The sequence below is a fragment of the Astatotilapia calliptera genome, chromosome 5 (genome assembly GCF_964374335.1).
Source record: "Astatotilapia calliptera chromosome 5, fAstCal68.1, whole genome shotgun sequence".
In the NCBI taxonomy this organism is placed as follows: Eukaryota; Metazoa; Chordata; class Actinopteri; order Cichliformes; family Cichlidae; genus Astatotilapia; species Astatotilapia calliptera.
Genome location: NC_137426.1, coordinates 34,370,115 through 34,393,799, shown reverse-complemented (window position 1 = coordinate 34,393,799; position 23,685 = coordinate 34,370,115). Strand labels below are relative to the sequence as shown.

At 43.8% G+C, this 23,685-nt stretch overlaps 2 protein-coding genes across 2 annotated transcripts; one reads left to right on the top strand and one right to left on the bottom strand.

Moving 5' to 3' along the window:
- The first annotated feature begins 1,329 nt into the window (after window positions 1-1,329).
- On the top strand, window positions 1,330-9,606 carry LOC113022278 (transcription factor Adf-1-like). Its single transcript, XM_026167504.2, has 2 exons — window positions 1,330-8,986; window positions 9,128-9,606. Exons 1-2 carry the CDS (start codon window positions 8,857-8,859, stop codon window positions 9,397-9,399), a joined length of 402 nt encoding a protein of 133 aa, XP_026023289.2. The 5' UTR covers window positions 1,330-8,856; the 3' UTR covers window positions 9,400-9,606.
- Window positions 9,607-19,870: 10,264 nt separating this feature from the next.
- LOC145428981 (uncharacterized) lies at window positions 19,871-22,085 on the bottom strand. The gene is made up of 3 exons (XM_080302147.1): window positions 21,746-22,085; window positions 20,723-20,886; window positions 19,871-20,209 (listed from the first exon to the last, which is right to left on the bottom strand). The coding sequence occupies exons 1-3, from the start codon at window positions 22,057-22,059 to the stop codon at window positions 19,989-19,991; spliced, it is 699 nt and encodes a 232-aa protein (XP_080158273.1). The 5' UTR covers window positions 22,060-22,085; the 3' UTR covers window positions 19,871-19,988.
- Window positions 22,086-23,685: the final 1,600 nt, after the last annotated feature.

The following is a 23,685-nucleotide window of genomic DNA, read 5'->3' as shown; positions in this document are numbered from 1 at the left end:
AAAAAATGATAGAAAATGTAAAGATTCACTCGTTGTGTGTGTTAAGATGACCTGGCTGAACAGGAGGTTCCAAAGCATCATTTATATAATCTTTGAATACAAGATACAGTCGACTATGAATGCAATTTGTTTTGCATGGAATGTCCGTATTGTATGCTGTGACCATAGCAGGGAGATAACTTGTTTCTATAAATGATTTGGTTTTTCTTATTATTCTTTCTGAAAAGCCACACAGAGTGCTGTTGTGCTCTGTATTGTTGTTTGACCCCTTTGCAAAAGGGAATTAAAATTTCACAAAACAACCTATTTGTGTGAAAATCGATTTATGTCAGCTTTCCATAATAACCCATCTAATATTATGTAATGATAAAACTACTTAAGTGTGTGTAGAAGGTGCTTCTGGACAGTGTAATTTCTGCTGAGTCTACTGGCTTCTATGGAAGCTTGAGGATGGAAGGTCATGCTACAGAAGTTGGCTGTGGTAACTGTGAAGGCACCTGGAAACAGAAAACAAAAACAGCATTGACAAGAGTTTCCAGTGAGCCAACGAACAAAATTCATCATGTTAAGCACACAAACATGCTTCAATAATCATAAAAATGTAAACTCACAGGGTACTGCCAGTCAACCCAGCAAAAAACATTTTGATGATGTGATTAAGTAACATATTCTCACGATACCTTTTTTCCACTACGAAAACCCCCCCATCCAAAGCGGTCATGGATACGTTTATTTTTAGTCGCCTTGCTCCAGACTTTGCTTCCTCTACAGACGACATCTCAGTGGGATTAAAGAAGTCCTCAAATTTCAGTTTCATATTTACGCTCAGCTTTCTCATCAGCATCAGTACAGCATGCACATCATTGAAGACACAATAGCTGACAAAAGGAAGCCTTGGTGAAGTCCAATACCCTACCAGAAATAAGTCTGACTCATTGCTGACAATGACCAAGCTTTTGTGTGGGGATCAAATACCTCATACGTAAAAATGAGCCACATACCCAGGCCATACTCAGGCTGCTCCAAACATATAGGTTTTCTATAGATCCATATGTTAATCCCAGGAACTCAGCTGTAAGGTAAACTTTCAATAATTCAAAGTAAAGAACCTGTTTTCCTTGTTCCTTTTTCTGTTAGTGTAGCACTTCATGTACAGTTTTCCTATTTTCAACTGCAACCCATTACACAATCATCTCCAAATAACTGAAGAGACAGTACGCACATGGACAGACACACGTTACCCACCATCAGTGGCTATAATCGTGGAAGCTGTCTCAGTCAGCCAAATAACATTTTCCCTGCAGGGAAACAGATGGGGGAGTTTCCCCTTCAGGCTGAACAGTGCAATGAGAGATGAGACGCTGCAGTGTACCTCTCTTCTCAGCAGAAGGATAAATACACCTCCTCCTGTCTCTTAAACCTGCTGAGATCTCTATTCTCTCTAAACAGTTGCAGCACCTCCGATAATGATAGCAGGGGTATTTTCAGCAGCAGGCTCTTATCTATATCAATGCCAATTCATTTGGCTCAGGTAGAAGGTGAGGAGGCAATAATGTCCTTCCAGAAAAACCTTCTATTCACAGTAAAATCAAATTCGTAGCATCTGTGGGATGGGTTTTTGAGACAACAAATGAACATAAGCACGGGAGTTTCATGGCAAACCTTTATAAATTTGCTGTCACCAAAAGGAGGCGCATCATTCACCTCACCTGAGTTAGAGAAGAATACACTTAATGCCGGAGGCAACAATTGCACATAATACCAGGAGCAAAGGTCCTGAACGCCATTTAAACCATCACATCCTGTTTAACCCTCTCAAGGCAGGCGTTGCCGATTTGCAACAGTTAAAAACTAACAACCTGATTACCCCACAAAAGAACATGTGTTTTGTTCAGCCTGCTATCACACAGCTTCCCATCCAGTGTGCGAGGGAATGAGACACAGGAGGAGAGCACAGGTGGGAGTAATCACACACAAGGCTGGGAGGGAAGCAAAACTGAACACGCTACACACCAGACAAGGAACTAGCAAAATAAAACAGGAAACATGAGACACAGACTGAGACGTGGACTTGACACTGGAACTGGGGAAGACATGAAAAGATGACGTGACACGAGGAACACCGGGGAGGCACAGAGACAGAACCCAAGAGACTAGAAACTATAAATAACAATGAAGTCAAAGACTATTAGTAATTCAAAAACACCGGGTCACAGACCCAGGCCCATGACACAGACACCAAACCCCCCACCACCTACAATAAAATAGCTAAAATAGGTCAGTAAGATAAATACCATATCACAGGATGAAATCACTCACTAAGGTAAGAAAAGTGCAGAAATGATCACAACTAAATAGAATTAACAAAAGTGTGTAGTTGATCTAAACTCAAGGTTAGCAGAATAAAAACTGCATAGAGTATTTAATATTTTAAGTCATCATAATATGGAACAGAGAGTCTTTCCACTACAAGGGTGCACATTGCGGTCACATGATTTGTAGACAGTACACGTTTCGTGAGCAACTTTTATTGTAACTGGGACGATCTTAGAAAATATCCCACTTCTATAACTTTCGTTAATTGATTTTTTTAGGATTGAGATTTTTTAGAATAGCATTAATATCAAGCTTTGTGAATAAATGGCCCAAGTATTTCTGTCAGTAGTTAGTACAGACCAAAACTTTAACTTAAACGACTGGAAAATGTTCCAACATTTAAAACTCATTCCAAAACAATTGAATTGTTCCCTTATACATTCTAGATCTGTAAATTGGCAATTCTACAGTTTGTAAATGTTGTTTTTTAAGCCTTCAATGTAATAGAAACCCCCCCCAAAAATGAACAACTTGTTTTTCTTGCTCTTATTAGAATCAAAGTGTAATGCATCTATGCATTTTGTATTCCACTGAAGAATTAAGCAGGAACATTTATAGATGGTTGAAACCCACTTACTAGGAATTTTAAAAGTCATAAATGTGTTTTTTATTTTAAATGATTGTAAATTAGAGGCATGTATATAATGAGGTCGGTTTTCATAATGAATTATGCAGTCCAGCCTTTTCAGACACAGATGAAAGGAAAATGAATGCTGAGGGTTGGACCTCAGACAGATGGCTACAAAGGGAGAATGAACAAACAGCAATGAATACATAGTTATAAGAAGCCCACTGTGATTTGGATTTACTGTTGTACATTGTTTTGATTTAACACTTCCATTAAACTAATAACGAGCAGATGACAAAGAACAAGTGGAGCTGTTTGACTGCAGCACTGTCTGCTCCTGTGAATTCAGAACAGACTGACAATGAACAAAAAGAGAATAACAGATGGATTAACAGAAGCAAGAATTCAACTGTAGAGCATTCATGCTGTAGAGCAAAGATATTTTTTTTCCAACTGAATATCATGTACTTTTGTATTTTACTCACTCGGGTAAAAAAAACAAAAACAAACTGCTATATTGGGGGAAAAAAATAAGGGAAATAGAAAATCTTTTCTTTTTTATGTCTGCTCCATGAGGTGGAAAAAACACATCTTGGTGGGAAACCAAGTGGAAAGCTTGACAGATGGACAGGCAAAAAGACAAGCTGATGGGTCCTGGTACACTAGTTAACCAGGGAGAGAGCGAGCGAGGCAAAAAGGACTAGGGCAGTCAGGCAGGACAGAAGTTTTCTTCCTCAGTGTAACTTATGTAATTAGGGTTTGTGAGCACATTGAGTTTATTACAGAAGTTTTTCCTTTGTGGTGATAGCCAGCACACGTGTATTCATAATATATGAAACAAACAATACTCCTTAATTATCGGTTGTACTGAACTTAGTTAAAACGTACAATCGATTATTTTTTTAGGTTATTTAATAAAAAAAATAATGTTGGACTCACAAATACATATATTGACTAGTGTGTAACTGCATCTCTCAACAAACCGATGCAGTCTCATAAACTGACAATTTATCCATTAAACAACATAGAAGCAAGTGCTGGTTTGCGGAAGCTGCCGTGCTGACCCACATCTCAATAAAATATCATCCTATTCCTCCTTAGCTCAAGCCACATCTCCTGAACTGAAGTCAGGCCTCTAACACAGGAAAATGTGCACGAACAGAATGCTCTTTGAAACGTTTTAATAGATTTGTGTTTTGAAAAGACAAGCAATGCTTGTCACTCTCTTATGTTGCGTTATGGATTTCAAGGGAACTATGGAGATATTTCATACGTTCCTTTTCTTGACAACTAAAGTAAAATCTTAGCAATTCACCAATTCAATTCCTTACTGAGTTTTATATCTAAAGATAAAGATCCTACAATAATACAGAGAAAATCCCAACAATCAGACAACCGTTATGAGCAAACACTTGTTGACAGGGAGAAGGAAAAACTCCCTTTTAACAGGAAGAAACCTCCAGCAGAACAAGGCTCAGGGAGGGACGGCCATCAGCCGACAGGTTAGTATTGAGGGCAGAGAGGCAAGACATAAGATGCCGTGGAGGAGAGCAAGAGTAATAACAACTAATGATTAAATGCAGAATAGCATATAAAACAGAGGGAAATGAGGTGAGTAAAGAAGGAAAAGTATCATGGGAATCCCCCCCCAGCACCCTTGATCTCTTGCAAAATAACATAAGGGATTGCTAGGGTCACTCAGGCTAGCCTTAACTACAAGTTTTATCAAGCAAAGTTCACAGATCATTAAATGGAAAACTGCTATTAATGGGTCTGGCTGGTTATGGTACCGGACTAGTGGGGCACTGTGATAAAGGCATGTCTCCCCACCAGGAATTGAAATAGATAAGAATTTAGCAATTCTGACTTCATATATCACTTATCAATTCGATTCCTTATCAATTCTCACTGGCTCCAACTTGAGAGTCACCATCATCTCTAAGCAGCATGTCAAAGACATTACATTCATGCAAATTCATTTCATGCTGGGTGATCAAATGTTTTGTGCATATTGGAGGTGTGATCAGCATCAAAGTTGTGATCAGTGTTGGGGTCATTACTCAAAAAAGTTAAGTAAAAACATTATTACGCATATTATTGAGAACGTTTTTCTTAAAAGTAGTGCAGTATTGTTACTTAATTACTCCCAGGAGAAAGACAGTCGTTATACTACTCGTTACGTTACTTTCATGTTACTCTGTAAAATGAAACGCACTGTCACATAATTACCATTTAACAATATAAATCTACAGGCTACAGCACCACACACCATCATGTCGTCTTTGCAGTGCTCATTTTGAAGAAAATATCATCATCGCGGACTCAAAGGTTAATAAAATCTATAACTATACAATATGTAATATTATAAAAAATAACATTAAATATAAAGTTCCTCATTCTTATTTTGTGCTGCTTTAGGAAATCTGTTGCCTAAGTAGCACAGCAGTTCCAACTATTTTCAGTTTTCCATGTATTCAGCTGAAGTCAACTGTGAGAGGAGCAAGACGTAAGATTTTGGTAGGTACTGGCACAGAGGTAAGTGGCTCCCCAGGTTTATCAAGCAAGGTGTCAGGGAACAGTAATGTTGGTCAAATACATGCGAAATTCAACCACAACATGACATCTGCTGCCAATTACAGCACCTTGATTGAAAATGACACTGCCGTAACAGTGGATATTAACCATCAGGACCATAGTTACGCATTATTAACAACTACATTAGCAAAACCGAGCGGTATTCAAGAAGATCACTGCTACAACATTGAGTCTCCAAAGTCTTTAAAGCGTAAAAATCAGGCTTCAGAAGAGATGCAAATAAAGTACAGGAAAAACCTGAGACTGAAATGCCAAAAGTCTAGGAGTTTAAAGACAAAAGTTTGTACCTTAAAGAATGTCACCAAAGAACTCAAGAAAAAGCTCTTGATCTCAAATCAGTGTGCATCTTTGCTTGAGTCAATCAGTGAAGTTCTAAAACACATCTTGCATAAAATACAAGAGGGGAAAAAGTCAGCTAAATATTCTGAGGAGCTGAAACTGTTTGCCACCACACTTCCTTTTTACTGCCCAAAGGCATATGAGTATGTACGGGAGAATTTTAATAAAGCGTTGCCACACAGTCACACCATTCACACTTGGTACAGTAGCAACTTTTAGAGCACTAACAAATCATGTGGAGGCAAACAGAGAACAGGGAAAGGAAACAGTGTGTGCTCTAATGATGGATGAAATGTACATCCAAAAGATGATTGAGTTTGCAGAGGACTAGTTCCATGGCTATGTAGATATAGGCACTGGTGAAATTGACAACACACTCGCCACCCAGGCCTTGGTCCTTATGGTTGTGGCTGTCAACGAGTCATGGAAAATTCCCATGACTCGTTGTATACGTCCTCATCGATGGTATGGATGGATCAGAGAAGGCCAATGTTATTCGGGAAAGCCTTAGCAGGCTTCATGAGGTCATTGTTAAAGTTGTCTACCTTACGTGTGATGCTCCTACAAGTAACCTCGGCATGATAAGGGAACTTGGCACAGAATTAAATATCGACAACATGAAGCCCTACTTCTTTCATCCAGAGAATCCCACACAAAAAGTGCATGTGATCCTGGATGCATGCCATATGCTAAAGCTTCTTCGTAATGCCTTTGCATCTTCGATGGAATTTCAGACAGAAGATGGGAGGAAGATTAAGTGGAAGTACTTTGAAGCCCTTAATAAACTCCAAGACATGGCTCATTTACAGTTGAAAAAACAAAAACTGAAAGTCCACCTAGCAGCACAGCTCTTCAGCAGAAGTGCAGCGGATACAATGGATTTCTGTGAAGTTGGAGGAGTTGTGCTGCAACTGTGGAGTTGGTGCACACTGTAGATGCAGCTTTTGATGTGCTCAACAGCTGTAATCCTCTTGGAAAAGGTTACAAAGCTCTAATTAAGCCAACAACTAAACACAGGGCTGAGACAATCTTGGAGGATACAGAAACCTTGCTTCGTGGGTTGAAGGTCAAGCACTATGACAAGATGGTGCCACTTCAAACAACAAAAAAGAAGACTGCCATATATGGCTTCATTGCTAATAGCATAAGTGCACTTAACATCTATAATAAACTTGTTGAGAGGACCCATGCAGGTATCTTCTGACCTACAAACTGAGTCAGGACCACTTGGAGCTCTTCTTCACTGCCATAAGAGCAAGAGGTGGGCACAATGACAATCCTAATGCCAGACAGTTCAGGGGAGCCTACAAACGTTTACTTGTTAGGCACCAAATTAAAACAGGCACAGACAATTGTTTACTTCGAGACAACACATACATTCTCGATTCAACATCTGCAGCTGTAAATGTTGTTGCAGAATGGAAGTGCACTTTGTGGAAGTAAATGACACTGAAGATCACTCGATTCCTGACCTCCCAGATGTATGCAACCTCTCTGAATACATGGAGGCAGTGATCAGCTACATCACAGGATTTGCACTTGTGAAAATGGCCCCCACGTGGTACTGCAAAGTCAGATTTAGTGACTCTGCAGGAAGAGAAACTGAAATGGCAAAAACGGGCAAGTTGCTTTGCAGACAGATGACCAAACTGATCCATTTTTATGGAGAGTAATGTGTGATACCTGATGCCTTTGAGGGCTGAATGATTTATTGAAATTGTTTCAGATTTTTCTAACATATATTGTATTTTAGATTAGAGTTGAAATATCCATCCATCCATTCGTTTCCGCTTATCCTTTTCAGGGTCGCTGGAGCCTATCCCAGCTGTCATAGGGCGAAAGGCGGGGTACACCCTGGACAGGTCGCCAGTCTGTCGCAGGGCTAACACATAGGGACAGACAACCATTCACACTCACATTCACACCTAGTGGCAATTTGGATCATCCAATTAACCTATCCCCACAAGCTGCATGTCTTTGGACGGTGGGAGGAAGCCGGAGTACCCGGAGAGAACCCACGCAAACACGGGGAGAACATGCAAACTCCACACAGAAAGACCCCGGCCTGATGGTGGAATTGAACTCCAGACCTTCTTGCTGTGAGGCAACAGTGCTAACCACCGTGCCACCGTGCTGAAATATATCAAAGTAAACATATTTGGTCAAAGAATATAACTAAAGTTTGATTTTAATCACAATAAATGACTAATTGTTCAGCCCTAGTTATTGTTATCATTTACTGCCAGTTTTTCCTCAGCTGCCCATGGTTTACAGGACTGAATCATCAGCAGAAGAAACATGGACTCCACTGATCTTCATTATGTTCTGTTGCTGCTGCCTATGGATTACAATCTGCATTAGCATGTTGTGCAGGTGCTTGCTAAGAGCTGAAGTTGGTTAACAGTATGATGGAGCTATTTCTGTCCTGGAGCAGTCTCCAGTTTAGCATCACACTCTCATCCTTTTGTGTAATAACAATAAAATTAATGTCCATATCCACGCTGGAGACTGCTCCACTATTTTTCTCCTCAGACACACAAACTGAAATCAGCTGATCGTAAAGAGTGTGCAAGAACTGATAAGCGGGATCTATGGGCAGGCAGACTAACGGTGTGTTCACACCGAACGCGATGGACGCGAATAGAGCGTCAGGTTTACATGTAAAGTCAATGGAAAGGCGCAATGACGCGCGATTGCGGGTCCCGCGAAAATTCGGAAGCAGATTTGCGTCGCGAAAACGCGTGAAACGCGCGTCAGTGTAGCGCGTCTGGCGCGTTTGACGCGCGAATAAAACCACGCGCGTGAGTTTTTGTGTTGCATTTTGTGCATACGCGCGTTTCGCGTCTACCGCTCGAGTTGGAAAAATCTGAACTCCAGCGTCAAATCGCGCCGCGACAACCAATCAGGAGCCTGGTGACGTGGCTCTGACCTAGGTCAAAGGGGCAGATCCAGCCAAAGCCCTTCATTCTTCATTCAGTATGGAGGAAAAGCTGATCAGCGCCGTGGCTAACCACCCCGAGCTATACGATGCCAGCTCCTATTTCTACCGAGACAGGAATAAAAAGGACCTAGCTTGGAGACACATAAGTGAGGAGATCGGGCAACCTGGTAAGTTCATTCCTTCTTCTTTTTAATTTTCAGACTGACCCGATGAAGCCGTGCAAAAGCTAGCAAGCGCGCCTACTGTCCCGCGATTTTCCCACTGTTGTACAAATACCTTTCTGCTAACCAGATAATGCATTTATTCAGAGGACATCTGCAGGAGAAAGTGGAAGAGCCTCAGGGACACCTATAATAAGGAGAAGAGGTCAGAGAAGGAGAAGAGGAGTGGGTCTGCAGCAGGATCGGGGAGGAGATGGAAGTTCTTCGCGGTCATGGGGTTTCTGGACCCCTTCCTCACCCCGCGGGAGACCAGCGGTAATATGGTGCGGACCGTGGAGAACTTCTCCCCCGAGGACCAGGGACAGCCCGAAGAGGCAGCAGGGGAGTGTCAGTCAGAAGGTATGTTTACAATTAATTAATGTAGGCAGTTAATTTATGCGTGTTGTCATACAGGAATATATTTTGTTTATTAATAAACAGTATAAAGTAGTCCCGCTGTTCATCCGTCACTGCCTCGCCTTTTCGCTGATTTTTTTTATTGCACCGTAGAGCTTTCAACAATGCGCATTGCATTCTGCAGCCCAAATGACAAATCTCCTCCGTGTCGTGTCTCCTGCGCTTGCCAAACTTATCATGTTTGGTTTTGATAATGTTAAGATCCAAAAATTGAGGAAGGGTACAAGAGGTGATCGAAAAATAACCACACTGGTCCGGCCGGGTGAAGTCAAACGAAGATTTTAATTCACATGTGGGAAGATCAAAGGAAACAGCAATTGATCTTCAACTTACTCAAAGCATTAAACAGATATTTATACCGTCAGGGCTTAAATTTAATGACGCCCCTTCAACGTCACAGATACATTTTATACATAGATCAAATCAAAACCACAACGACTTTTGACACCGTTTAAAAGAACAATTGTCTCCTATCTTCACAACAGGTGCTTCCTGTCACTGCCGGATGCTCGCAGCAGTTCTGCGACAAACTGCTCTTGTTGCAACCCCAGCAAAACATGATTAAACTTTCACCTATAAATGATTCTCTAACTAAGTGTGTGTCTGTGTGCTAACCACAATTGCACCCTGTTTCACCTCGCGACTAGCTCCTGACCTCTAACCAGACAGAGAGACAGAAGCCACTCTGATATGCAACAACTGAAACTATGTATGTGTCCTCTACTAAATAAATGTTTTAATCACGAACCCCTACTTAAAGCTTAATACAAGAATATGAACATATAAAAAATATTAAAATGAACTGTTGTGTAAGCATGTACTGCAATTCCTTCTATGTTCTAGTTTTCCCTCAACATGGATCATCTAGACACTCTCACTCGATGAAGCTCACAACCATTAATGAACCTGAACATCAACTCAAATAAGCACAGATATGCAATATGTATAAAATGGTTATAACTGCACCTGAAATACAAAGTTAACATCATCATAAACATCTTAAGGCCATCTTAAAGCTATCTATTACATTGTTAAAGCAATGATCATACTGCAGATTATATTATGCTGGTAAAATACTTTTTGTTCATCCCCACAATTCCCCCTTACGACCTCTGGCACACCAGAGGTCGATACATAGGTTGTTGTTCACTCCTCAGTCCACTCGGCTACCTCCAGATCCATCATCGGCATCATGGACATAGGGGCCACCGCCCCAGGGTCCACTGCCTTTACAATCACTTTCTCTACCAACCTTCGAGCACAAGGAATGAGACAACAACCACAAGTCACCAAAATACCCACCAATACAGATAGAGACAACATAATTGACAGAACAAGCCCCTTCCACTTTCCGAACACTGAGGTCATCCAGCTCTCCAGCGGGTTGTCAATTCCCGAGTGGTCATGCATGGTCCTAGAGAGACTCTTTAGCCCCTCCAAGGCTCGCGTCACCGAGCCATCTGGAGCAGTGTTATTCGGGATAAAAGTACAACACTGATCACCGAACATCGCACAAACCCCCCCTTTTTCCGCCAATAACATATCAAGGGCCATTCTATTTTGGACTCCCATTAATGAGGTCGGACCCATTTGCTCCGCTAACCCTTCCATCCCGTCTCTGGTAAGGTTAGAGAGCCTCAGCAAATTATAGTGAACATAATTGATTCTGTCTACATTTTTGTTCGGGGTCACTGGAAAAAGAGCAGAAATTATTGGAAGATTCTCAAACCCCGCAGCTATTTGGTCTACGAGTTTATATTCATTCGGAACTCCTCTGGGGACCCCTATTGAGTCAATCCAGGTTGGCGAGTTCAGCCTAGGGTCATAAGCGTGTGTTCCCTCAATCCCGCTTTTGGACAAGATATGTCTCTTCCGCCTAGCTGCCAATGTGCGTGTGTTGTGCTGTGGAATGTTTTTTACCTGATTTCCAATTAGCATAAGAGGTGCTCCTAGCCTCACCATCGCGCACGTCCCCACACTTCCCAGAGGAACACGAGCCAAAAGAGTCTTGTGCCCACAATAATAATAAAGTCCACTTCTAGCCCAAGTCCCAATTAAAGTGTTGGGATCACTTACATTGTTTGTGGTTCTTCCCGTCTGGGTAACAGCGCACCAACTTGGGTCGATTTCTCCCACGTCATATATTACTTTATCTGTGGAGAACTTAAAGCACGTATAATTATCTTTTTTCGGCAAAAATGGTCCTGGCTTTGTCCGCTTATCAACTGGAGGAAACAAACTAGATAACACAGTACAGTCTCCAGTACTCACCGCTCCTCTAGTCATTCGCAACATGCAATCATAACCCCACTTGTCCTCCGGATGGAGTGGAGCGGGCTCTGTGAACAGCCGTGGTCTAGCAGAGGCACAAGCAACACAATTGGATACCTCTTGTTCCCTAGCATTTAGAGCCATCCAGTCCAGCCAGAGATTACTGTCACTGAACCCAGTGGCGCGCTCAATTAAATCCTGAGGCTTCAGTCTAGTATAGTCCACTGCCAGGACTCGTCTATCCTTTAGTTCCTGTTCCTCTGGTACCACATATGACGGCCCATTTCCCCTTTTTCCTGTAGAATTTACAACAGCGTTTATTTGGTTGTTAATCATGTGTATTTCCTTTTCTTCTCTAACTGGCTCTACGGGATTTACGGGATTGGCCTTTTCAAGAAAGTTAATTTTAATTAACCCCTTCGGGTCAGTTCCCACAGTCTCCACACCCAAGACTAAATACAAAGAGTTTTTACGCCGCCAATTGCCCAGTGACATAGTCAAAGGATTCTTAGATGGACTATAATCTCTTTGGAGTTTTAACACGTTCTCTGACCCTTGTCCTGACGTTTCCCCATTTTCCCCAGTGTAACCCTTTACCTGATTCCAGTTCCGACACCAGTTTGCAAAGGGCCTACTCCCTCTTTCACAATGTGTACTTACTGCATAATCCCAACAAACCCACACATTATATCCTCTCCAACTACTATCTGCTCCTTCACACTTTAAAACATCGCATAAGTCAAAGGTGAATGAAGTTGTGGACCCATTAACATAGTTCAACTCTAAACCACCATATGTACTCAGGCACTCATCCCTTTTTCCCGAAACCTCGCGTTTTGATCTCCTTTTTAGCCCTGTTTCAATAAACGGTTTCTCTTTTGGTGCTGGATTCAGCTGGCCCCAGTGTTCAGACAGTTCGCGGGGGCCTCCCTGCAAAATATAAACAAGCAAACATAGGGCCATTATCAATATCATCACAGTCATCAAACTAACAATCACAAGCAACATTTTAATCAGTCCTTTCTCCTCACGAATCTCCGCTTTGCGGGATGGCATTGTGTTGTATGTATGTTGTATGTATATTTGTACTTAGCATAAATTTTAAAACTTTGTTTCTGTTTTCCTCTTTCCCTTTTTACTCTTTTTATTTGAACCACCCCTTTTCAAACTCTCAATTTGTTACCACTCCTTTCTGTAGGCGCGGCGATCTCCTCCTAGGCTGCTCTTCTTTCTTCGGCCTTCCAGGTAGACTACTGGTCGGCCCGTTGCACAGGTGAAGAGGTTTATTCTGCCTCTGTTTCTTGACACCTGCGTTCTTTGAAGACGAATTTTCCTCCACCAAGCTCTCGTGTGCAGGTGCACACTGCGACCAGTGGTACCAGGTGTCGCCTTTCCCTTTCAGCTGGACTGCTGTAGCCGTCCGGGCGGTCACCTCATACGGACCAGTCCAGCGGGGCTCCTTCCACTTTCGCTTAATGACCTTCAGCCACACTGCCTTTGCGTCCGGGACCTCTCCGTTCCCCGTGGGTCTCTCACAAGTGACCTGTTTTGTAAAGCTGGACACAAGAGCCTTCAACTCATTAAAATATTCTGCATGAGACCTGTTGCTTGTCCTGGGCTGCTCCACCGGGACCACTGTCCAGGGTGCTGGAAACTGTCTCCCAGTCAGCAGCTCATAAGGGGTGAAACCTGTGGATTGGTTAACAGAACATCTTATGGTCATCAAAGCAATGGGCAGGGCTGCGACCCAATTTAGCCCTGTCTGCGCACAGATTTTAGCCAACTTGTTTTTCAAATTTAGGTTCATCCTCTCTACCTTTCCTTGAGATTGAGGATGATAGACCGTCCCGAACTTATGTTGCACTCCCAACATCCTCTCTACCTCTTGCAAATCTTTGTTCTTGAAGTGAGTACCATTGTCTGACCTAATTCTCTTGGGAAACCCATGCCTTGGGATGTAATGATTGATTAAGCACTTAATCACGCTTTTCGCGTCTTCACATTTGGTCGCCCATGCTTCGGGCCATCCAGTCAGAACATCCACACACACCAACAAATACCTCACCCCACCTGGGCCTGTATCAATCATGTCGGTATAATCAATCACGACCTCTTCTCCTGGCCTTTCTGGCATGAGAAACTTACCAGCTTCAGGTTTTACTGCCGGCTTTGGGTTGTGTGCCCCACAAATTAGGCACGTTCTGGCCTTTTCCAGTATCATCCTTCTCAAATCAGGATGCCACCATCGGCACAAATTTCTCTCCATCTGTTTCACTCCCACGTGACCAAGCCCGTGAGCCTCATTCACCTTCTGTTCCGCCATTTTGGCCGTTAAAGCGGGACGCCCATCTGGCCCCCTCCACAAACCGCCATCTTGCCAGGCTCCTTTGTTTTCCCACACCCCCTTTTCCTCTGGGGATGTCTCCTCCTGAGCCTGTCTAACTTCTTCCATGCTGTTAGTGCTAACCTCCTCTTCTGGGGTTACCTGCACCAGCTGTCTCTGTCCTTTGTAGCCCGCTGCTTCCTTTGCGGCTTCATCAGCTTTCTGATTTCCTCTTGCCACCATACTGTCTGCTTGTGAGTGGCCTTTGCATTTTATAATACTTACCTCGTCTGGGTCCTCCAGGGCCTTTTCCAGTTCCTCCATTTCCTTTTTGTGACAGATGGGTGCATTAGTGGCCGTTCTGAACCCGGCTCTCTTCCACTGAGCCAGTTCCACATGAGCTGCTCCAAACGCATATGCTGAGTCAGTGTAGATGTTCACTCTCATGTTTTTAGCCAACCTCAGGGCTCGAGTTAGGGCTATCACTTCAGCTCTCTGGGCCGACTGTTGTCCCTCAATTTTTCCTGCTTCTTTCACCTGAAACTCAGTTCCTACTCTACAGACTACTGCATAGCCCGCTTTCAATCCTTCTTCATCTCTGTGGCAGCATCCATCTGTGAACCAATCCTCAGCTCCATATATGGGCTCTGCCTTCAGGTCTTCCCTGATTTTTCCTTCAACTTGGGCTTTCTTAATACAGTCATGTGGTTCTCCTGACCCCATTAGGTCTGCCATATTTATTCCTTCATGTGTAAATATCAAATTTGGCGCCTCTAAAATTTTGCTCAACCTTTGTTGCGTCAGTGGAGTCATTGTGAATGCCTGTGAGTTCACATAGGCCACTACACTGTGTGTGGTAAGCACTTTCAGTGGGTGTTCCCTCACTATGTGTGCTGTTTTCTGAATTATCTTTGCTACTCCTGCTGCGTGTTGTGTGCATGTGGGATGCCTTGCTTCTGTTGAATTTAATCTTATGCTAACGTACATAAGTACATCCCTACCTTGGCGAGCCAGCCAGGAGCTGATATATTTTACATATTGGTGCATACCAGACATTTGGAATTTGGGTGCTTTGCCAGCATGCGTTGTCCAGCGCCCGCTTGACCATCGGTCCCAGATCTCTTGGCCCATGACCCTCGTGGACCGCCAATGTAATGTGAGGGGCTGAATCCTCTCCCACATTGTACCAAGGCAGTTGTTCATCAGTAAATTTCACAGCCGCGGCCACACCTTCTGGTCCAACATAAATGTTATGTGTTTGCACATTCCACGTCTGTCCCTCAAGATCAGACTGGAATCGTTCCCGATAGATATCGTTATCTTCCCTATCATAAAAGAGTGTAACGTGGAAAGGATCTCGCGGAGGGGAATAGACGGCCAGGCTCATTATCCAGGGTTTCCATAGCTGATAATGTCTCAGAATGCCTTCTTCCACTAGCCTCCCCCAGTAGATTTCGGCAGTGGGTTGTTCAGAGTTCTGGACTAGATATTGAGTCTTTGAAGGTGATCCCAGACACGGGAATTCTTTTCCTCCAGGCAGAGTAACAATCAGTCCATCTGGTGAGCACATGATTGTAGCTCCCAGTTTCACAAGCAGGTCCCTGCCCATGAGATTTGCAGGCACCTGTGAGGACACCACATATTGGTGTTTCAAAGTCTGTTTTCCCAGCTTTGTCAATGCTGGATCCGTCAATGGCAGTGTCATTGGAATCCCAGAAAAGCCTACCACATTAACTGTGTGACAGGAGAGTGTTGCACTGTCTGGTGTGTCTTTCAATGTTGAGTATGTTGCTCCAGTATCCACCAGGAAGGGCAATTCAGTGCCTTCCACGGTCATCGACAGCATGGGTTCTGCCGTTCCCACGCTGTTCGGTTTCTCCGGGCTCCGTCAGTATTGCTCCCCCTCCCAGCCCCAGTCAGCTACCGGGTACTGGGCGGCTGGTGCTGCATTCGGGTTTGGAGCTTGATGTGCTCCCCTGTAAGCAGCTCTTTGTCTTGGGCCTCCTCGTGCCTGGGATTGATAGCCTCGCCTCTGATAATTTCGCTGCCATTCAGGGCATTCTCGGGACCAGTGTCCTTCTGCTCCACAGCTGTAACAGCCAGTCCAAGACACATTATTAGGATTCCCTGGATTCCGAGCCCTTTGTCCTCCCCTCACGGATCCACCACGCCCTCTCTGCGGTCCACCGGTCCCCCAATTCCCTACGGGTTGACGCTGCCTTGGTGCATTGGCGGGCCAACGGTCATCAGGGTAGAGACCCGGATCCTGATCTGGCCAGTCAGGCACAGGATCGGGCTGAGGCCTTGCCACCATTATTTTCCTTGCGCTCTCTTTATCCTCTTTCTTTCTGTCACCTGCCTTGTTTCTCGCCTCCGTCAGCTGTATCTTTACCAGCTGCGCCTGTGCCTCCTCCAACTCTTTCTTTTGTTTGTTTGCCAAATCCTGTTCCTGCTGAAGTCTGTGGGTCACATGTCTCTCCCACTGCACCGAGTCTGCAACGGCAAAATCTGGGTTCTTTTCCAAGTCAACTGCAACCTGGTTGGGCAGCCCTGCCAGCACTGCCGAACGAAACCACGCTCTACTTTCACCCTCCTTCCCCGGATGTATTCCTGTTTCTAACAACCATTGTTCCTTTGCTTTAGCTAAAAACTCTCTGGGTGTGTTTTTGGGATCCCAAATAATTTTTGGAATGGCTCCAGAGTTAGGAGTTGGGTACTTCTCCCGGACTGCATCTGCTAAGTCATTCTGCACCTCATGGTATTGTAGGTCATTTGCATATCTGGTTGTTTGAGCTATCTGCTCTACATCTGCTAACCCACCACCCAGCATACAACGTCCGGCCAAAGCGCGAAAATCGCCCAGCGCTAATTCTTCTCCTTCGGTCAACGCGCCCAGCCTTCTCAACCAGCCAGCTCCTCCCTCAGTTATTGGTGGAAGTTGTTTAACCAATGCTTCCAAATCTCTCACCTTATAGGCGCGATAAACTGGTTCGTTCTTTGGACCTGCTATTAGAGGCAGATTTAAACCAGGGTCAGGAGCTCCTTGTTCAAAACTCACTTTTCTACTCTTCCTCGACTTTCCTTTTCCCTTTGAGCTCCTAAATATGGGCTGTCTCTGTGCTTGGTCTCTCTTCACACTTCTTTTCCTCAAAATTAGGCTTGTACTTGGTTGGGGCTCAGGTCCTCCATCTTTGTCCTCCTCATCGTCCTCTTCTTCTGATGACGTCGCACGGTCTTCATTCTCCTCTTCTGGCCCTCCCTGCATTACTCTCTGCTTTATAACCTCCAATACCGTTAATGCCTCTATTAACGCACGTGGGGGCTCATGCATTTGTCCATACACTTCTCCTTCCCAATGTTCTCCCTTGGTTATCACTCCTTGTGGTATTTTGTCCTTCATTCTAGGGGTCCTTTTGGCCTCCCCGTCCTGCTTTGGCTGTTCCACTGTAGACACTTCGGCCCGTATGATGTTTCCACTATCCACCAAACTGGGAGGCGAGGTCAAGCCTTCATCTGCAGCTGAGGCTATCATTGTCCCTCCCATATTTTGGGACTGACATTCCACTGCCCTTATCCCTTCTTCGGGGATATTCAGGGGAGTAGTAGTATATTCAACATCTGCTATTCCGCCAAGGACAACTCCAGTCTGTCCATCAGGACCACGAACTTGTCCCCCTCCAAGGGTCATTACAGGCATGACATATGGTGGTGGTGGTGCACAACGTGCCAATTCAGCCCAAGGATATAGTTTCGGTGTGTAATTCCTGTTAGCCTCTTCTACCTTCGGAGTCAAGTCCTTCACTTGGGCCTCTAGCTTTTTATTTTCCTCCTTCAGATGTTTCAAAGACTCCATTATACTCACCATGTCTCCTGATTTTCCTGTGTCATCCTCCTCCTCAGTCATCCAAGAAGAGGCTGCCCTCCACAGGAGCAGCCACTTACAGCACCTGGCATGAGTTTCTTTTAGATCCTTAATTTCTCCTCTGGCTTTCCTGTTCACTGAATGTCCCTTGGACTCCTCTTCAAATTGTTTCAATTTCTGTTCACATCTCTCTCCTTCAGTTTTTAACACCAGGCTCAGAGCTATTTTATCACCCAGCCCTTTCTGTTGGGATGTAATAAGTTTGCTTACCTCAACCTCCATCGCTTGGCACTCTTTCTCTGCTGCTTTTAAAGCTCCAGGGGAAGCCAAACGAATAGCTTTCTTAAGCTGTTCAAGCTGATCCTTCAGAGGCTTGCATCCCCTTTTCCCACTAGGTGTCGCACCCGAGCTGTCAGCCATTCTCTGAAACACAGACTTACCTCTTCCAATGGCGTTGGTCGACTCCACCTTCTTGGTCTAGAGTCACTTCAAATAGAAAAAAACAGCACAAAAACACTCATAACTATGACCCTCATTCGGAAATAGACACCTGCACCGGGAGCAAAAAAGGCGCACAAAAGTGGCGCCGCAGACGGAGAAAAAGCGCGGCATAATACTTTTACGTTTTAAAATCGACAAAGGTTTGCACTTTGAGAATCAACTTGTGAGAACTGTGACTACTGTTCATGTGCTGCAATAAATGGGAGACCACTGTATATAATAATAAGTATATAATAATATAATATTCTCTATGACTATTGTCTTCAACCTGTTAACATTTATTTTTGTCTTGATAGAGTCAAGTTATCATGCAGCAGAGTCCTCCCCTGTTGCTTCTCCTGACTCCCCAGTCCCTGGTCCCTCAGCTCCTGCTGCTGCACCCACAGGTATTCCCTTGTGATCACCTTTACTAAATATCTACAACCAATCTGTTCATATCCTGGTTTTTTTCAATTTTGAAAATGACAATCTAGTAGCAGCCTTCTCATTTCTTTGTGGTGTTTTGTTCTGTTTTTTACAGGCCCACAGAGGAGGAGAGCTCGAAGGCGGTCGAGGGACGGGTCCCAGGATGGTCCATCGGCGGTGGAGCTAGCTATCCTGGAGTCCCTAAAGAAGCCACGCCCGTCTGCAACAGAGCATTTCCTCCTCGGCCTTGTTCCTGCTCTGGAGAGCATGCCGCCTCAGACACGAGAATTCGTGAAATTCCAAATTCATGAATTAGTTTTTGACAACAGCACAGCTGTGCTAAATTTGGAAACATTGGACCCTAATGATCAGTAGTTTTCTGATGAGGCAGCAGCTCTGCAGGGCAGAAACAATGCTCTTATTTTCCTCCTCCTTCTCCCCTGAGGCTCTTCCACTCCAAGCTGGGTCCTTTTTATTCCTTTCTCTCTGTAAATAGTTAAATTTCATATATTTATGTTGAATCTTTTTATTACTGAATTTATATATTTTTATCAAATAAACATTTATAATGACAAATGTCTCTGTTCTACTACACAGCAAATATTGGCACCCGACTTGACACAAGTAGAATTTATTTCATATTATACTAATGACAAAATATACTGATACAGTGGGATGCAAAAGTTTGGGCAACCTTGTTAATAGCCATCATTGTCCTGTACAAATCGTTATTTGTCACAATTTAAATTGTCAGTTAAATACATCATATAGGAGACACACACAGTGATATTTGAGAAGTGAAATGCAGTTCACTGGATTTACAGAAAGTGTGCAATAACTTTACACTAAATAAAGCAGGTGCATATATTGGCAACACATAAAAAGAGAAATAACATAAATATGTAGTGTATATCAATGTGTGTGTCTCCTATATGATATATGTAATTGACATTTTTTACTGTAACCGATTCATACAGGAAAATAATGACTATTAATAAGGTTGCTCAAACTTTTGCATCACAATGGTTATAGGAACATAGTGAAGACAAGTTACTTAAGAGAGGTTAGGTTATTTTGGAGTAGAGATCCATTTATTAAGAAAATTTTAAAAAGACAGGAACACTCTTTAGAGGTTTGTGGGTGGCTCTTAAAAGAGCCGTTGTGGGGAAGTCACTCAGACTTCAAACAGGCTACTCCTTTGGTTGCCAAGACACAGCTCCCTCTGCCGAGAAGTGGGCCATGAACTTCTCCCTCACCAGGACAGCCTCTCTGGAGGAGTTGTTTGCTGCTACACGACCCAGGCCTTGCAACGGCTCCACCACAGCAGGTGCCACACCCCTCACAGCAGGTGCCCCTCTCTCGTCCACACAGCGCAGAAAATTGTGGAGAACACACGTTGCCTTCACACACTTCTCCGCAATTTCAGGACGGAGCTCCATGGCACGCCGATACAACCTCCACTGTGAGGAGAGGATACCGAAGGCACTCTCCACTATCATCCTGGCCCTGGAAAGGCGATAGTTAAAGATCCTCTTCTCTAAAGGGAGGAGGCGTCCAGGGAAAGGTCTCATGAGCTCACGCCGCAGCGGGAACGCTTCATCAGCCACAAAGACATGGGGCTGGGCTCCACGGTGTTCTCCACCAGGTAGAGGCTGGTCAGGAGGCAGATGGAGAGTCCCAGCCCGAAGAGCCTGACCAAAGGTGGAGTTGGCCAGAATACCACCGTCGCTGGTCCTCCCGTACCCCCCAACATCAATGACACGGAAGCGATGCTCTGCATCCACAACCGCAAGGAGAACAATGGAGAAAGTTCCCTTGTAGTTGTGGAACATGGATCCTGAGTTGGGGGGTGCCTTCGTCTGGACGTGCTTCCCATCCAGAGCTCCACAACAGAGAGGGAAGTTCCAGCGCTCCTGGAATCCCTCTGCGATGGACCGCCAGTCTTCAGTTGAAGGCACAGCCATGAAATCGTCCACTAGACAGTCCCAGATGGCCGTCGCTACCTGGGGGATGATCTGGCTCACCGTGGACACACCGACTCGAAAACTGAACGCGATGGTCCTGAAGGAGTCCCCGGTGGCAAGGAACCTGGACAAAATTGTTTAAAATGTGTATTATGTGTACTGCAGTTACAAAATACATTATTGAAATTCCAAAATTACAAATTCCAAAACATAAATCTTACATAAAACATTTTGTAATTATAAGGATAATTACAGGATATATATTTGATATAATCTAAAACAGTCTGCAGTGATTATATACAAATATTCAACTATCCCAGAAATTAAACCAGGTATAAATAAACAAAAGGAGTGTGTATCACTACAAAGATTAACCCACAGTGGTCCTAATACCAGTTTGATATCAGCAAACACCGAGAGCATACCTATGACACCACAGCCATGCTATCATTCAACCACTGATAACAGCATAAATCGAATTAAATCGGGACTTGATGAGACCATCTGAGTATCACTAGAAATATTATAAACAGTACCAGTTTGCTATCGGTAAACACCGAGAGCATTCACTGTTAGCATAGCACATCCATGTTAGCAGTGTATAAACGATACACTGCTAACATGGATGTGCTATGCCATCAGTAAACGCCGACAGCATTCACTGTTAGCATAGCACATCCATGTTAGCAGTGTATAAACGATAGTTTATACACGCCGACAGCATTCACTGTTATAGCACATCCATGTTAGCAGTGTATACACGATACACTGCTAACATGGATGTGCTATGCCATCAGTAAACGCCGACAGCATTCACTGTTAGCATAGCACATCCATGTTAGCAGTGTATAAACGATAGTTTATACACGCCGACAGCATTCACTGTTATAGCACATCCATGTTAGCAGTGTATAAATGGATGGTTTATCATATATTAGCACAGGTATCAATAAAGGACTACCGTATTGACCACTTTTACTAACCTCAGGCAGACGGACAGGCGCTCTGCAGGTGGGATTGAGCGCCTGTAATTGGTGTCTAGGCGGGCGATTCTGGGACCGACGCGGGAAAGCAGGTCCTCAAACTGGCCGGGTGACAGACGATGATATTGCTGGAATCTGCCGTCATCCAGGCGCAGCTCCTGGAGCAAATGGTGAAACTCACCAAACTGCTCACGCGCCTGGAGGACTTGATGGACCCAGGTACGGCGAGGACGTCTTTTACGCTGCTGCTCTGCTCTCCACAGTAAATAGAGAAGGGAGACTCTCTCTTCAAGCGCTAGCTCGACAGCTGCCATCTTGCAAAGATGGAAACTCCCACATTTCCGGTTCACGCGCATCACGCGCGATGGATTTTTCTTGGACACGCGTTGAGACGCGAATGTACACGCGTCAAATTAGGGGCGTTTGGGGCGTTTTATTCGCGTCCATCGCGTTCGGTGTGAACACACCGTAACAATTCCAAGGAATTGGACTACTGGGAACTGGGTCTCTAGAAGAACCGGTTCTTGATTGCCATCCCTACTCCCCACCATTGGCTTCAACAAGTTTCTGGCAATTTCTACTAGGGTAACACCCTTTGGGACCAGAAACTCAGACCCTTAGGTAGCTCGATCCAGACCACACTGGGGTAGCTTGGATCTAACAGGTAGATTACTGTTACCTAAAATACTGAAAATAAAAATGTGATAAATTCTCTTATTACTAAAAAAATAGCCATAGCAGGAATTCTGCTTCAACACAGATCCAGACAGGGAATTCAGAACAATCAGTAGTATTTATATTTTCACTGTGCACACACTTCTACAAAATCACAAAGTGTGTGCTGTACTGAAACCCGACACAGCTGGGTGCTCTCTAAACAAAAAATCAGGTTACACTCATCTCAGGTTGCTGTACAGATTAGTGATGTGTCGGTCGCGAACGAAATGGCTCTTACAGCCGGATCTTTGGCGTGAACGACGCGAGCCGGCTCCTTATCGCGAGCTGTGGGTTTTTTTTTTTTTCTTTCTCTCACCCTCTCTCTCGCACTTTTTTCCCGCTTCACTCAGCATGCGAGCCTTGTGCTTTACCGTGGGAAGAGGGGGGAGGGGGCGGTAGTTACACTCGCAGTAGCACAGGAACAGAGCGGGAGGGAGAGACAGAGAAAGAGCCAGGGACAACAACGTCACATTAGAAAGGTATAGTAATCATCCACAACTATTTTCAGTTGCAGATGATAAAGGAGTCAGAAAGTTTATTCATGCAGGTCCATATGACAGAGAATGTGCATGTTTTTTTTGTTTTCATATTATAATTTATATTTAATTGTGTTGTGGTTTGCAGTGTTTTGTGTTGTTTCACTTTAAAATTGTTTAAAAGGAAAAAGCTGAAAATGTAATTACTTAAAAGTTGAAATGTAAGTAGTTGGTTTTTGTATTGTACAACACGCAACAGAAGTGCTCCAAGATGCTATTTTCAGCTTTTTCCTTTTACAAATTTAAAGTGTTAAATTTGTAAAAGGAAAAACCTGAAAATTTAAATAGTTTAAAGTTGAAATGTGAATAGTTGATTTTTGTATTATATGTAGTGATGGGATTTCCGGCTCTTTTTAGAGATCCGGCTCTTTCGGTTCGGCTCACTAAAAAGAGCCGGCTCTTTCGGCTCCCAACCGGCTCTTCAGGTTGTTTTGTTGCTTTAATTAATTTATTATTAACAATAATATAAAATTATGCACAAAAGGAATTACTAACGTAAAAACAAGTGGTTTTATTTATATGTTTATATATAAATATATGCGGTGGCCCCTAGAGACAAAACACGTACAAACTCCAAAACACATTTCTAGCATTAACTGAACTTCCAAAGCAGAGCTACTAGATCACTTAAATTACACAATTGAAAGCATGTGTGTATTGTTTGTGTACTTATACACAGGCACTCAT